The sequence below is a fragment of the Ambystoma mexicanum genome, chromosome 6p (genome assembly GCF_040938575.1).
Source record: "Ambystoma mexicanum isolate Mex_15411 chromosome 6p, UKY_AmexF1_1, whole genome shotgun sequence".
Taxonomy (NCBI): domain Eukaryota; kingdom Metazoa; phylum Chordata; class Amphibia; order Caudata; family Ambystomatidae; genus Ambystoma; species Ambystoma mexicanum.
The window spans coordinates 1158945963-1158963079 of NC_090935.1; the positions used below are offsets into that span (position 1 = coordinate 1158945963).

At 44.3% G+C, this 17117-nt stretch overlaps 1 protein-coding gene across 1 annotated transcript in view; it reads left to right on the forward strand.

Annotated features, from left to right (window-relative positions):
• MAMDC2 (MAM domain containing 2) overlaps positions 1-17117 on the forward strand; it is a 682997-nt gene that overhangs the window by 427384 nt on the left and 238496 nt on the right. The window contains exon 8 of the mRNA XM_069625792.1: positions 4414-4560. Coding sequence (XP_069481893.1) covers positions 4414-4560 — 147 coding nt within the window. The remainder of the gene's footprint in view (positions 1-4413; positions 4561-17117) is intronic.

Genomic DNA, 17117 nt, shown 5'->3' on the forward strand with positions numbered 1-17117 from the left:
TCCAAGACTGAATTTGTCCTCACTGGTCGGCCTTCTGAAAAACAACTTGTCCAATAATGGCTCATTGGCATGCGTCTAGAAGAATTTGATCCACAACTCCAGACTGTCCTTCCAGAAACACATAGCCAAGAAGGCCCAAATAGATTGGCTCAGAATCTATACCCTTCGAAAAATCAAACCATTCATCCCGCCGCAGGACTTCCGGACCGTAGTGCAGGCTCTTGTAGTCTCGCTCATTGATGGGGCAAATGCTCTCCTGACAGGGCTCCGAGCTGCTTACTTGGCTCCCCTAAAAGCAGTCCGCCACACAGCAGCACATCTTATTATGGGAGCACAGAAATGTTACTGAATTTCCCCAATCCTAAGCAAACTACATTGGTTTCCACCACAAGCCAGGATGCTCTTCAAGACTGCATGTATCAACTACAATGCAGTCACAAGCAGCACACCAGCGTACCTTGCGGCTAAGCTCTACATATCTGGTGGCACACGTTCCTCGTGCAAGAAATTGACCAACCGGCTTGAGTGACAACTCATACGCAAAGAGCGGACCCACAACTAATCCTTCTCTTGTCATGCACCCACCGTCTGGAACTCGATCCCAGTGTCGGCTCGGAATGACTCCACACTTCTCCAATTTTGCAAATCTCTCAAAACATGGCTCTTTCAACAACACCTGATCAAGGACTAATTCCAATGGATGCACATACCGACCTCACAGTACTGTGCTACTGTTAAAAGATGCCAGCCCAAATTGCAGCTACCCACACTCTGTACAGTGCTCTGCCGCTCCAGAGCTAGGTCAGCGCTTTAAACAATAAAATAAAAAATAAAAATAAAAAAAATAGAAAATATTGTCTAATCCAAATGCCTGCCAACATGTGCAGCATTCTTTGACTGAGGGATTTATAGCAATATGAAGCGGGTGATGCATGTCTCTGCAGCCATATCAAAGGCCGCTCCATCTGTAAACAACAGCCAGATTCACCAACACGCATGGAAACAAATATCAGGCCAAGTAGGTCAAGAGGTGTCACCAAATCCATCATGTACATGTGAACGTGGGTGCGAGTAAGGCCTACACCCCTTCCTCTTTTTATGCCCACCACGTAGTGATCTAAGAAGGAAAAGGTTAGTAGGGCATTTGTGTATCCAGAGCATCAGAGCCTTGCAATCAGCAGGGCTCTTCCTTCTTTCTGGTGAGTTTCTGCACATCAGAAAGCAGAAGCTGGGTAATTGAGAACCTTGGAGGAAGAGATAAGCCCTTCCCTTAAAGAGCTGCGTTAGGATGAGCTGGGGTCATAAGTTTCATGCAGCAAGGGTGAGGTCAGAAAGTAAAATGGAAAACATGTAGACATAGGGTCTTCAACAGAGTAAAGATATCTACACACTGAGAAAAGAAATGTTTACACCGTACTTTCAAACAAACCCACTACAACAACATGGCGGCTAGGGGATCTCTCAAGAACTGATGGCAAGCCATGAGAAATTGCCCTTTTAGGGGGGGCTAGAAATCATGTGAATTACCGACTGAAGGAATCACAACTAAAGCGGTGGAGGTCCTTCCAAGTACTCAAGATGGCACATTGTCCAATGACCCCACAAGGCTTTCCTCCATAGGTCAGCTGCAAAAGGAAACAAGGAACATTTAAAGTATATTGGTTGAGTCAAGAGTTGATGTAGCTAACTGCAGACCTCTTGGTTAATAGTCATCAATGGCTAGAAACGTATCTGGCTGCTGTGTGTTCCTGCAAACGATGCCCCATAGACCAAGAAAAGCTCCCTTGCTACAACAGCGAAAGACTTTTTCCTCACATGTCAGTTGTCCTAGGGAAAGAAGATTCCTGTCTCTCCCTTTCCTCTCCTCTCCCTTATCTAGACCCAGCAAGATCATTGTTTGCCCCACCATCGTACATAATCCACACTCCTCAAGTAATAATTTGATGTTCCATATTTCTAAGAACAAATATCTTCTTCACCACTCTGCACGAATATTTGATAGCATTTTACTGCCATCTTTCCACACTAACGCATGCACAGTTACACTTTAGTGACCTTTTCCGAGATTTACACTTGGATTTGAAATTTGTTTTTCGTTTGTGTTGTTTGTATTACGGTTTTATGTGTCATGTGTGTGGAAGCTTGCAGGCCACATGCCACTACAGACCCTTAATGATAGAAGATTTCTCCTTACATATAAACCCAGAATCCACCAGACACCTAATCTCACACAACCAAATCAAAAGTGTTTATATTGACTGACCTTGAAAGAAAACTAGACCTGACATATCTCTTAATAGAAGCAGGTCACCAAGGGCGCCATATAGGCAGTTCCAATATCTCCGGGTCTTTCGCCTTCAGCTCTAGAGGTACAGTAGTTAGAGATTCACTGCATTACCTAACTTACTGAATGTCAATTATTGTATCAGTGCCTGAAAACAGCACACAATGCAACCCAAAAAACATTACATACTTGAGGCTTACAACTATGCTGTTGCTTTCTCTGCCTCTTTTGAAGTTCCGCCGCGCTTGAGTAATGATTGTTTTTCTTCAAGCTCTCTGAAGTTATTAAACCTGTGTGAGAATCCTCCACATTAGACGTTTCGTGTTCACACCATATTTGGGGCATCTTGTGAGTCTAGCAGTATAAAAATGGACTCCCTTTGATACTGGAAGGTGGCTGAATTAAACAATTATTCCCTCACCGTCAACAAAGGGCTTGGGGATTACCTGACTCGGTAACAACCCCCCTGGCCAGGGTATTATTGCTATTAGTACCCCGCCCCATTGGACCGGGGTACTAAAAGCATCTTTCTACCTTTGCAAAATGCTACATTGTTTCGCAATTGGAGAGATTCTTTAATTTTTTTAAAAAGGCCCGCTGTGGAAGGGCATATGAAGTCTGTTCTCCCTTTCCATGGTGGGCATTAAAAATTATTTAAAAAGTAAACAAACTAAATGGCTGCCATGTAAAGGGAGAAGGAACTACATGTAAGAATATGCAGACAGTATATATATCTATTTTAGTAAACTGGGTCTCACAGACCTCCGAAAGATAGGATCTTTAGAGCGCAGTGACATGCATGATCTATTCAGGTGCCAAGTTATGTTGCCTCAGGTTGCTGCGCCACTGGCACACTTCCTTCAGGCAGTATATAAATCCATTTGGCTGTTCATGTAATGAAGATAGTTCTGTCTAGGACCCCATTATCACTGATGCAGTAGTGCATATTTCATTTCCACCATTGATGTTGTAGGGGACCACTGGCGGCGTGCCGCGATTAGCCAGCTGAGGTTCCCTTAGGATTCATTGTTTGATCCTCTTTATTTGTCTCCCATTCGTACTTCTTTGATTTTGCAGATGTGATTGATCGTGCTCTGTGATGCTTTCGTAATGCGATGCCATATGTTCCCCAAATGTGGATTCTGGATAAGCTGATAAAATTAGGTTTTCATGTTAAACACTAGACAAATCAATCATGTGGGACGTGATCTGCTCTAATGCAAAGTCCATAGGAAAGGCAGATATTTCAAACAAACCTTTGAAAGAACATCATTAATCCAGCAGATGTGAGCAGTGAAGCAGATTGCAATACTTTATCTGGGAGTCAAGTGGAACCAATAAAAGTGACAGCCTTATATTGGACTCTCTACATACAAATGTCCTTGACTATTGAACTGTTTTGTATGTGGTGTCAGACCTGTTTCTAATTGTGTACAAAAAAAGAAATAGAACCATAAAGCCATCTGTCTGATAGGTTTGCCACTGACCTTCTGCCATTGCTCTCTGACTGTGTCGGTCTGACAGTGGAATAACCTTGCTGAAAATGTTGGGGGAACTCGACATCTAAGTGAAAGGGGCCCCTGCCAAATGAGTGGGACAAGATTGTTTGCTATAAAAGTGGGTGGTGGACACCCTTGTCCCCCCCTAAAATTACGTCCATGCGGTCTGATACTTTCTGTGTTTTTCTGTAACCGTGGACTCTGTTCACAGAGAATTTCACTGGAGCAAATCAGGAGATGTTCTGAAACTCTGAGATTGGCTCCTGCTACCTTATACCTTATTCAGAAAGCCTAAACCTGGAGCAAGCTTTGGTGCTGCCTGGCGCATCTTTGAAATGCTCATTTGCAAATGCAATTCACAAAGATATGCTCAATGGCACTCCAGAGATGCTCTGGATATCCTTTAGTTTTAGGCTTTGTGAATCAGGTATGCAAATCTGAGATGCTACAGTCATTACCCAGTTTGCTTCAGTGCAAATTCTTTGTGAATTTGGCCCCATAGTGTGTCTTTGTCAGCAGCTATGGGGCAGGAAGTGACTGCAGGATGTCCTGTTAGCGCACACCTGCCTTACACCTGTATGTTTGACTGACACGCCTGTATTCTAACTGAGCATGTGTTTATTCTTGCAGGCTTAGCTTTCGATGCGGAAGAGGAAAGCTGCAACTTTGAAGACGATATGTGCAAGTACTATCAGGACCATAAGGACGGCTCCGGCTGGAGCAGAGTGAAAGTAAAGCCCAATGCTTACAGGCCAGGAGATCACACCACAGGACTAGGTAAAGTGATGGGCATTGGCAGCTTTGTGTATCAATCAATTAGGCTTTGCAAGTGGTCTCCTCTTCACCTTGTGTTCATTGCTGGCAATGGCAGGAGTCAAACATCCCCCATGCCTGGAGCAGTTATAAATAGGTTATGATGTTTTACATGTTATGCTAATGGCGTGTCTCCCTGTCGGTGGGGTTTGTTTATTCATGGTGACATGAATAGCGACAGAAGTAAAATTCATCATTTAAAATGAAAGAAGACACCCCCGACCCTTTTGATTTATTTGGATCAACTGCTGTCGCAGCTAGAGATGCTTACAGGTGAAAAGTTCCTGGTCAGCGAGTGGTTCACCAATACATTTAAAAATAAATCAGCCGTAGGCACATGGATTTTGGTTACTGAAATTGGCCACTTAAAAGATGTATTCTATTCAGCCCAGCAGCAAAGGGACCCTCTAAAGGCAAAATTGACAACAAAAAAGCCACAGAGTGAAGGAGTACCAGTCTAAAGATGCAGTCACCACCAGAACAAACAAGGGGTCTGGCTTTGCAAACTGGATTTGCCAATGCTTGTTTTTAAAAATCGACAAAGCATTACTGACCAACCATGACTTCAAGGTGCAGTTACAGGGTGTTTGTAAATGGATCAGCCTGTACACTATGGAGAAATTGGTTTGAATATAGCATAGATCCTTTCTGTATCAGGGGTCCCTCTATTTTAAGTTCCTATATTTCCATCAGATGTTCCTAAATGACATTGAGTTTGGGGCGCAGGAACAAGAGCCCATAGCCGGGGACGTATGCCTTTGCTTTCCAGAGTGGGGGGCTAGACAAGGGCTTACACCCCTTACTTTGCCGCAAAAACGATGAAGGGCAAAAAGGCTTTCTTTAATCAACGGCTGTCAAAAAGACAGCATAAACCCCAGGAGTGGCACTTGTACCGCGCAGCCATGGAAATGCCAAGGCTATCCACCTGGTGCCACGTCAGTTTATCAGTTATCCAATTATCTGTGAGAAGGACAAAGGAGGGGTCTTTGGAGTTTACAAATTGACCTGTGTACAGTTTCCTGTTGCGTATCTGTACTCAAAATGAGCATGTAAGAATTAGGTTTGTCATACTAGTGTGGTTTTTCTCCAGTAGCCCAATTGAACCCAACAATTCCCTTGAAGCCACGCAGAAAAACTGATATGTCAGTAGCAAATCCCCTGGCTTTCACTTATCCGCCCACCCCCAGAATAGTTGTCTCTTATGATCCTGCTTTGGGGCTATCATTGCAACCGCCCTTTAGACACATGTGTACAGGAACACAAGTGTTCTATGACATTGATGTGTGTGTACCGTGGCATATGTGTGAATAGTAACACATAGGAAAATTGAGTGTGCTTTAGCACATACACATAAAGGATCATATGTGTGTATGGGCTTGTAAATCTGTACTTTTACAGCAACACAAAAAGTACAACAATTCTATAACTGGCCAATTAATAAAAACTGCAACAAGGCTGGTGCAAAAGCCTGTGACATGTAAGGAGGCACACAATTATGGCCCAATGTTTTCATGTTTCAATCAGAACAGATGCACAAGTCTAGTTAAGCTGCACTCTCAGGACCTATTCCATACTGTGCAGCATCACCTATTAACATCTGGTGCTAGAGCATTCCCATACAACCAAGGTTATTGTCCAAGGGCACATTCCTATGGGACAAGGTCAGTACACTGACCTTTTCAAAAGGGGAGGGGAACCCCTCTCAGGCTCATGTAGGGTGCCTAGTGTGGAATCCAGAGCCATTCCTACCCCAGAGGAGGAAGGTGACAGTTGGGAGGGCCCCATTTCCTGCCACACACTAAGTGCTTGTATGTCCTTGGGTAGTACCATTGTTAAACATCCCATACCTCTGTATGAAGATGCTGGCCAGTTTCTTTCTTCTTATTTCAAGCCTTTCCATTCATCAACGGTCCCAGTGGAATTACCCATAACATGGCAAGCCGCCAGAGCCCCCAGACAGATAGCCCCAGTTAATAGAACCCCACTGGTCAGAGAGAGAGGCATTAGAAAGAGCAGAGATGTCCAGACATGGAAGCAAATAACACTATGCGTTGCCAAACCAACAGAGAGCCGCTGTGGCACAGCTCCCTGATACAGACTTGAACAAACCAGTCACTGAGCCACTTCTTAATATGAACTTAAGAGATACTGTTACGCTTACCTGTGATTCAACCACAGATCGTCTCCCTGACAAGAATTGGAACTTTATCCAATGTGGGCTGCAATTATCCCAGTTTAGCCGACCCACAAGACAAAAAGGGTTGGGTCTTAGCCCCTTTGTATGTATTCCGATGCCTGTAACAACTCCCGGTCAGGGAAGACAGGGCGTGATTGGCCCAGAAAACCAGTGGGAGAAAACCAATGGGAAAAGGACGCGTGGGTTGTTCGGGTGAGGACAGAGGAGGAGGGGGCAGACCAAGAGACCAGAAGGAGGAAGGAAGGTAGACAGAAGTGTGGAGGTGATTTTCAGAAAAGGTGAGGTATTGGTTGGTGAGAGAAAGTAGTAATATGTTGTGAGTGTGTGTGTAAGGTGGGTGAGTGAGAATGGAAGTGGATAAAAGCGAGTGAGTGTAAGGTGACCAAGGGAGTGAAAGGAGGGTGGAGGGGAGAGAAGTAGTGGAATGGAGAGGGGAGAGTTGTAGTAGAGTGGAGAGGGGGGAGGAGCGCTGCGGGGGAGAGTAATAGCAGTGTAGTGGTGTTGGAGAGAATGAGAGTGGCAGGGGAGAGAAGGAAGCAGGGGGGAAGAAAATAGTAACATCGGTGGGGGTCGATAAGTTGTAGAAAGACGGAGGAGGAAGATGCAAGAGGGAGAGGAGAGAAGGTACGTGGAGTGGGAGAGAGGAGAGTAGCTGAAGAAAGTGAGAGTGATAGATACATATAGAGAGAGGATAATTAGGGTGTGAATGGAAGAAGACAGATGAGACTTGAGTGTCTGGAAGGAACTACCCCACAACCACTTAGAACGAACCCGAAAGCATGGTAGCTCACACCTAAAAAGTCCCAAAGGGAGGTTAGATAGATAATGCGATTGCCTTTAGGTCCTAACTGCCACGTAGGAAGGAATTAGACAATAGTAGCCGCAGTCAATAGCTAGATACTAGCCTGGGGAGTAGGGGCACCTGGATAAAGTGACACAACTGCAGCTTGTCTGCAGGCCCATTACTTGTGTGAGACATCACAGCCCCTCATATTAGCCATGTGTGGTGCTCGACTACTGTAGGCATGTGCCTGCCAGACTGCACGGTGCCACCAATTATGGCAAAGAGCACTGCAACCTTGTACATCCAATGTTGGTTCCCAACTGCATAATATAATAAAACCTGTGAAAGAGCACTCCAGTACACCAATTGCTGGTGTCTTGATCCACAATAGTGGACAATGTCATGATACTTAAATTGTTGCTTTCCCAGGCACATCAGAATAGCCCCCATAACACATATTTGTCAATGTTTAGCCATCCACCATGAAGCGGACTGCTGTCTTTGCAAAACAGAAGTAGAATAAATATGTATGCACAAGTTAGAAAAATGTCAATGCACGGTTAAAAGCCTGTGAAAAATAAAGGAAGACAGGTTCATAGTCCTGTGTTTCACCTGGATAAAAGTGACACATGGGCACCATGACTCCATTTACATCACTTGTGCCAGACTGCACAGTTTCACCTATTAACTCTCCCAACAAGAGAACTAGGCTACTATATCCATCTGGAGAACTCGAAGAAAGATACAAAAGTGGATTTGTCCTGGCTGGTGTGAAGTTAGGAGGCAATGAAGTGACTGTATCTTCCATCTCTACTCCAAACGCCTTTATCCTCTTCACTCTGATTTCACAAACCACAGTTTGGCAGAGGAGATCTCATTTTTGGGTATGTTTGAAATGATCATGATGTGGGTTCGCTCTAAATGTCAGAGTTGGCAGACCGTAGTGGCTTCTAAAGACTTAATGCAGGAACTTTAAAGATTAAGAATAGAAGCCATCGGGTGATACCTGTGAATGGTAAGTATAAGTAAAAAGACTACACCTTCTTGTCTCATGTCCACTCGACATACACTACAATTGAGTACTTTTAAACTTCCTTTATATTGCGACACGGTATAAAGACAGTCACCCTGGGGAACTTCCCTATTCCAGGCCACTGCCCACTTGAACTGGAGCTAAATCTTAAGTGTAAGTTGTGAGGGGTCAGAAATAAAAGCTGGACACATGGCTGTCATGTTTTGGTCAAAGATATTTATTAAATAACAATGTGTTGGGAAAATGCCTCTCAAACATTATTCTAAAGAGGAACTCCCCTACCTCAAATCAAAACTAAGTATCTGTCTCTGTAAGGATGTCAATAGCTGAAAAGCTGCCCCTATGTCCAAAACGTCCCATCTCGACCTACAAAGAAAACAATAAAATTTGTAAGGCAATATCTTCCACTTTATATTGGCAAAGAAAAGTGTTTACAACTGAAAATCAAAATAGCTCTAATTAAAATGTTCTCCAAGGTGAAAGCCCTTGGATCCAGATGGTGGACCCCTTCCCCTGGATTCTCAAGTAGAATGGCGCTATGTCTCTTTTGGTAACGGTTCCTTTGTATCTCTCCTTGATTCTCAAGGTTCCTGTTTAGGCAACACATTCTGTAACAGTCTTTCTTTAGCACAAATGTCATCTTTATTTAGAAAACACTGGCTTTCTTTAGTATTTCTGGAAGCTTTGCCAACTGCCTGGTATACTCGCCTGCCAGGACTCTTTAGTTTAGTTTGTTTAGTTTAGTTTATTTGTTTGTATAGCGCGCTGAACCCTGAGGTAACTAGGAGCTTGACTTGAGTTGAGTTTGTTACAAACATGGTATACAGAAAACAAAGCAGGTGAAATTAGAAATAATATACAGATGCAGATAATTTACAATGATGATAGCACAGGAATACAGGGTTTGTAGGTAGGGTAAGGAATAATTTACAAACGTAGATAAATTACAATGTTAATAGGACGTACTGTTATACAAAATTTACAAAATATACAGGATGTACATGGTCACAGTACTAGTTGATTGGTGATTTACGTAGCTGGGATGATGGAGAAAAGCCAGGTTTTGACTTTGAATCGGAAGGCTGGGAAGGAATGTTCATCTCTAAATGCTGGGGGCATCGAGTTCCATGTTTTAGCAGCCAGGGCTGGGAAGCTGGCTCCGCCTGAGTTTTAGAGTCTGTATTTAGGAATGCTGAGGCAGTGGGCATAGTTTGCTCTAGTAGGTCTAGTGGTAGGCTTTTTGCAGAATTTATCGGCCAGGTATTTGGGGGCAGTGTTGTTGAGACATTTGTGTGTAATCATGAGAGTTCTGCAGGTAATTCTGTCTTTTATGGGGAGCCATTTGACATTCTGTCTGGCTTGGGAGATATGGTCAGAGCGTGGAATATTTAGAGCTGCGCGGAGGGCATTATTTTGCAGGATTTGTAGTTTGTGGAGGTTTTGCTTGCTTGTGCCCAGGTAGAGGGAATTACAATAGTCTAATTTTGAGAGTATCAGGGCTCTGGCTAGTATAATACAACTCTGGGTGGATAAGAATGGTCTACAGACAGTTATTAATTTAGCGGTGTAGGCTGAGGAGGATGCTGTAGCATTAACCTGTCTTGAAAGAGAATGGGTTGAGTCGAGGTAAACTCCCAGCGTTTTGGCATCCTTAGAGACCTTGATAAGGTTACCGTCGATGTTGAAGGACTTGTATTGTGGGTTGAGTATATTGAGGCGTTGTTTGGAGCCAATGAGTAGGAGCTCGGTTTTGTCATTATTTAGACAAAGACCGTGCTTGGCCATCCAATCTTGTATTTTTCTATAAGTATCATCAGCGTAGTTGGTATAAGGGACTTTCATGTCATCAAGGAGGTTGAATTGCCTCTTGGTAAAGGTGTTATACAGCATGGGGTAGACACATGAGGGACTCCACAAGTGATGGGAGACGGTTCTGCTTAGGCAGTGGCTGAGAAAACCCTCATGGATCTGTTTGAGAGGAAGGATTGGAGCCATTTGGCTGCGTTGGGCGAAAAGGAGGCTGATGAGGTTAGGTGAGAGGTTAGAATACTGTGGTCAACCAAATCGAAGGCAGCAGAGAGGTCCAGGAGTAAGAGAAGGGAAGGGTGCCTCTTATATTTGGCCTCGTCCATCTGGATCTTCAAATCTTGCAGAGCTGTCTCAGTGCCTTGTCTAGGTCTGAAGCCTGATTGGCGGAGGCCTAGCAGGTTGTGAGTTTCGAGGTGCTTGTGAATTTTAATATATGCTGCTTTATCTAGTATTTTTAGCAAAAATGGGACAGTAGTGATTGGGTGGTAGTTTGTAGGAAAATGTGGGTCTAGTGATGGTTTTTTATAAGGGGCTTGACCCATGCGTCTTTCAGATTCTTGGGTACAGAGCAGGAGGCGAAGGAGGAGTTGATAAATGCTGTGATTAAAAGGGCAAGTTCTTTAGCTCCTTCTTTGATGGTCGATTTTACCGCAAACAAATGGTCGTAATGACCAAAAGTTCTAAAAATGCTACCACCAAAGGTTCAAACACCAAAGGTTCGTACCTTTGGTGGTAGCATTGCAGGTAAGTATAATAAAAAAAGACTGCGGGGGCTGCGGGGGTGTCCCCCGCAACACCCCGCTCTCTATACTGTATGGTATAGTGAGCGGGGTGTTGCGGGGGATACCCCCGCAGCATACCTGTTAAAAAACAACAAAAACAAAAAACACCCCGCTCACTATACTGTGCAGATCACTCGGATTCAGACAAATGTCCCCTTGGCATTTGGAGGGTTTGGGAACGGCAATTATGGCAATTATGGTGTGAAATGATGGCAATTATGGTTTCCACCTGTTTATTCGTGACAGGGGAGAGTTTGAATAATTTAATGTTTTTGGGAGAAAGTGTTTGGGTTTGGTTGGAGTTGGTTGTGCCTTTGGTGGCTAGGATGGTTCTTTTAGTTTGTATTTTGGCCTGGAGTAGAGCTATTTTATCTAATAGTGCCTTCTGGATGTTGGTGTACCAAATAGAGTCTTTGTCACAAGTAGCTTGAGGAGGCATGGGCGATTTCAATTTTTTGAGTATAGTGAAGAGTTCTTTGACATTGGACTTGGCATTTTGGATTCTGTTGTTAAAGGTATCACTTTTGGTTTTGATGATGGCTTTTTTGTAAGTAGAGGCAGCAGCGTTGAATAATGCCTTAGTTTAAGGAGAGGGGTTATTTTTCCAATTGGCTTCAGCTAGTCTTTTAGATTTATGCAAAGCCTTCTGGTCGGAGGTAAACCATTTGTTGAGGTGACTGGGTTGTTTGGCTTTTCTGGTTTTGAGGGGGGCTATTTGATCCAGTGCTAGGAGTAGGTTATTGTTGAAAAAGTTCACTAAGGCTGCTGGATCTGAATCGGGGGAGGAAGGGAGGTTGATGATGGGCTGGATGAGGGGAAGAAGGTTCTCTAGGGTGATCAGCTGGTTGTTTCTGGTGGAAGCGGGTGGTGCTTGAGCAGAAGCGGGGAGAGGGTGAAGGGAGGTCTCTAGTTCAAAATTAATGATGTGGTGGTCCGACCAAGCACAAGGTGTGTTAGAAAGTATTTTGGGTTACAGTTTAGATCAGCAACCCAGTCAAGGGTTCTTCCTCTGTTGTGAGTGGGTCCTGATATGAGTTGTTTAAAGCCTAGTTCTTGGAGGGATTGTTCTACAGCTCAGGCGTGTGGGTCTAAGGGGTGTTTGCAACCCAGGGTTAAGTCGCCTAGAAGTAGGATTTTGGATTTGTGTTTGGTGTGGTGTGAAAGTAAATTGGTGATATCGTCTTCAAAGGTTGACACAGGACCGGAAGGTCTGTAGATCAAGTGTATGAGTAGTGCGCTTTGTGGGGATAGAGGCAGTTTGACGGACATGAGTTCTCCTGATGTGAAGGGTAGGGCGTTACATTCTCTTATGCTGAGATGGGTTTTGGAGATGATGGCAATCCCACCTCCCCTTTAATTGTTGTTCGGTCAGCTCTGGTGATGGTGTAGTTTTCAGGTACTGCGAGCATGAGAGAGCGACCTTCTGCAGGTGCAGCCAGGTTTCTGTGACTGCTAGGAAGTCAAGATTACTGGCTAGTATGAGGTCGCTATTTCAAGTTCTTGAGCTATGAGGGATCTGGCATTTATGAGTGTGCCTTTAAGTTTGGGGGTGACTTCTGGATGGTTGTGCTTGTGAGGAAGAGGTCTGCTTTTGGTATTGCTTGAGTTAAGATGCAGGTCTGCGCGTGACATGGTTTGGGTATTGTGTCTGGTGTTGCTGGGTCCTTGGTGGGAGGTACGGTAACTTAGTAGAGAATTTCTATGAGTGAGGGTGCATGGATTGAGTGGGGTAGGGTTGGAGGTGTGATGAGGTGGTGATGAGGTGTTATCAGGTGTGGTAAGGTTTAGTGGTTTGTGTGCAGGGAGATGTATATCTGTCGTTCGAGATGCTGTGGAGGAGTGATAGTGGATATAGTGGAGACACGAGGACAAAATAAGAATAGAGAGCTGTAGAATGCCATGTATGGTCTGGGTTGTATTAGTAATGGGTGCCTGGGATGTCAAAGACTGGGAGCTCTGCAGTTGGGTGGTGGCGACCTGGCTATGTAAGTAAAATGCGGGCAAACAAGTCTATGGCTAAACTGAAGGGTACTAATGATTGAATAGACACTTAGTGATATGCTTAGTGAGCAGAGTGTGCAGGTTAGCCTGAAAATGACCTTGGCATAGGCATACGTAACTTTGCATCAATTAAGTAGACAGATGTTAAGCAGCATTGCATTGTGAATGCTATGTGCAGGCAGACTAACAAACAAGCTTTGCATTAGCCTAAATAACTTTGCAATGATTGATCCAAAATGCAGGCAAGCTAACAAAGAAACTTTGCATTAGCCTAAATAATGTTGCAATGATTGAGACAAAATGCAGGCAAGCTAACGAACACATTTTGCATTAGACTAAATAACTTTGCAATGATTGAACAGAAATGCAGGCAAGCTAACGAAGAAACTTTGCATTAGCCTAAATAACTTTGCAATGATTGAGCAGAAATGCAGGCAAGATAACAAACAAACTTTGCATAAGCCTAAATACCCTTGTATTGATCGAGCAGGCAGTTGTTAGGGGGGAAAGCGAGCAGGATATGCAGGCTAGTTAATAGAGGAGCATGACAAAGGCAGGGGTAACTTTGCAGCAATTCCAACTGCCTGGTATATCCCCCTGCCAGGACTTCACTGGTGGTTTTCACTTGCCTGGTATACTCCCCTGCCAGGACTTTTTATATGATTCAATTGCCTGGTGTCCTTCTCTTGCCAAGACTTCTCTTGTGGTTTTCAATTGCCTGGTGTCTTTTCCTTGCCAGGACTGCTCAGGCATTTTACAGTTTCTCTGTATCACCAACACTGTATCTATTGCTCTTGGTTTGGTATATATGTTTGTGATAAGGTTTGGTAAAGCTTTGCCCCACACTAGCATCTCATGCATCGATATCTCATTGCGGTTTGTACTTTGATTTTGCTGAACTCAAACAAGCTTTTTGTAGTTTGAACAATGGTATCACATTCAAATTGTCATTGGTGCGGTTGCTGGAATGCCCCAGGGGCACCACTGGCCTTGGGTAGACTCACCGGTTCTGATGCTTACACCTGCTTTCCACACTGGAGTGTGCAGATGCCCTTCCAGCTTCCTTTGCAGCTGTGCAGTCACACGCCTGCTTCCCTTCAGTTAGCGGAATGGAGAAAACGCTTCCTCTTCGAGCTGCCAAGCACCCAGGGCCCAAGTTGTGGCGTACAGCCACAGGCTGTAACACTTACCTGGACTCCGCAGGAGTGCCCAGAACAGGACTAGGTGTTCCCAGGCTCCCTCTGGTTGAACTGTCAGGTGGGTTCTGTAATATTTAGCAATGACTTAAGATCCCTATAATTAAATCCTATAGTGTCCAGGCTTTTCCACTATACATGAACATTTACGTCAAAAATAGTTCTCCTCTTCAAGTTGGAAGCTCACCTGTATTTATAGATTGATGAGCTATCCATCCTGCTCTGATGCAGGGGCGCTAGTCCTGTAGAATTGATGCTCTGGAGTAGGGGAGCTGGTTCGAATGCTAAATGAGAACCTGGTGTTGGAATACCAATTCAATAGGAAAAAATGGAAAGGCTGCGAAGTACCTAATTCAGGGAAGGATATAAGTTGGCAGTAGGAGTTGAAGACAACTGGAAACCTGAGGAGACTTCCTGACTTCCTGAGAAATGAACCTCCCCCAAGAACACTAACAATCTGGGTTTAGGACTTAAATTTAATGTGATGACGAGAGTGGGAAAGTGACACTAACCCCCAGCAAATGAACGGAATTAGTGTAACCAAAATAAATATTGCCAAAATCAAAAGTGTGAATGGAGCGTTCCAACCTATTAACGCTACATTTGAAATAACTACACTATGCAGAATTTCCTGACACTACGAACATAATGGCAACAAAGTAACGTTCATCAGAAAAATGAAAACTTCAGAGAATAAAAGGCAACAGCCCCAAACTTGTACTTGCGTGAGCTAAGATAATTCTAGGCAGGTCTGCATGAAGACTCCTGAGGAGAGAAATGCCTCTGTGCGAGATGACAGGAAAACGCTGACGGAAAATTCTGTGGAAACTAATTTTAACAGAAAATAACTAACGGCGAGTGGAGTGAAGGGAAATAAGGGGACTGGTAATAATAAGGGGAAACTAAGAGGAATTAGAAAATATGCGGTGTCTGAAGGTCTGAGGAAAAAACTGGACTGCGGTAAGCGTTGCTCTGCAGCCGCAGAAAGGAACATGAGGCGCAGTCCTCCAGGGGGGCGGGGCTAATAAGGCAACAAGAAATGAATGCCTACACCTGCACGATCAAAGTGCCTACACCAACGTTTCATTCCTGGCACAAGGCTGGCGGTCATGTTAGAAAACCCAGAAACTCATGAATCCTAATGAAAATCCTAACATAATAACCTGTGTATTGCAGTAATCCAAGAGTGCAGGCTAAGAACCCATCTTAAAGGTGTTTCTTTGGGAACCAGATTTTAGCCTCTTGCCTGTGATCATGACACAGGTGACCTGATTGGGCAAAGAAGCGGGCGGTCTGACTCTACCATAGACAGTGGTTCATTCAGGCGAGAAAGGGCATCTGCTTTAGAATGCAAACGGGCAGGCTGATAAGTGATGGTGAAGTCAAACAGAGAGAAAAATGAGTGCCATCAAGCATGCCTGGCCTTCAAGCATTTCATCGTCTTAAAAGCCATTATAATATGATTGTTTGTGTACACAACAACAGGATAACGGCACCCAATAGATGATGTCCCCATTTGGTGAATGCATCCCGAATCGCCAAAAGTTTGCATTTGGTAACAGTATAGATCCTCTCGTATAGTGTCAATTTGCAGGAGAAGAAGGCGACCAGATGGAGCACACTGGTATCAGAGCACTCCTGGGATAGGATGGCCCCTAACGCAACACCAGAGCCATCAGCCTCAACAAAAAATGGGAGCTCAGGATTAGATACTGCAAGACTGGTGCGGTAGTAAAGGCCACCTTAAGGGAATTGAGGGCCTCCTGGGTGCTAGTGTTCCACTGGAAAGGTGCCTTAGTACTGGTGAGGGTGGTCAAGGGTGCGTCTACAGAAGAATAAGAATGCACAAATCTGCAATAAAAGTTGGTGGAGCCAAGGATGGACTGAAAGACTTTGTGGAGGTTGGGACAGACCAGTCAGGCACTACCTTAAACTTAGAACAGTTCATCTTGACCCCCTTGCTTGTTAGATCGTACCCCAGGAACTCGACTTCTGTGGCATTGAACACACATTTCAGTTGGTATTCTCTCAAGCGTTGTAGGACAGAGCTGACATGCACCACATGTTGATCATAAGAAGGTGCGTATATCAGAATATCATCAAGGTATAGGATGACGAATTGATCCAACATGTCCCCAAAGACATCCTTCATGAAGAACTGGAATGTGCCGGAGCGTTGTAGAGACCAAAAGGCATTACAGGATACTCATACAAGCCATAATGTGTTTTGAATGCCGTTTACCACTCACTCCATCTCTGATACAAACTAGATTGTTGGCCCCACATAGATCTAATTTTGTGAATATAGCTGAGGGACCCAGCTAATCTAGAAGGATGGAGATGAGCGGCAAAGGGTACTGGTTCTTTACGGTTATTGCATTGAGAGACCTGTAATCGCTACATGGTCTAAGGTCCCCCTCCTTCTTTGGCACAAAAAACAAGGGAGAAGCAGCTGGAGACCTAGAAGGATGAATGAACCCTTACGCTAGGGCCTTGTCGATATAGTCTTTCAACACCTTGTCCTCTTTAACTGTAAGAGAATGCACCCGGCCAGCAGGGATGTCGGACCCAGGAAACAGAACTATGGGACAGTCGTAAAACCAATGAGGGGATACCTGTTCTGCCTTGCATTTGTCAAAAACATCCATAAAGCAATGACACACATCAGATATACTGGGTGTAGGGGTTGAAGAAATGGATCCAATCAAGGGAGCAGTGT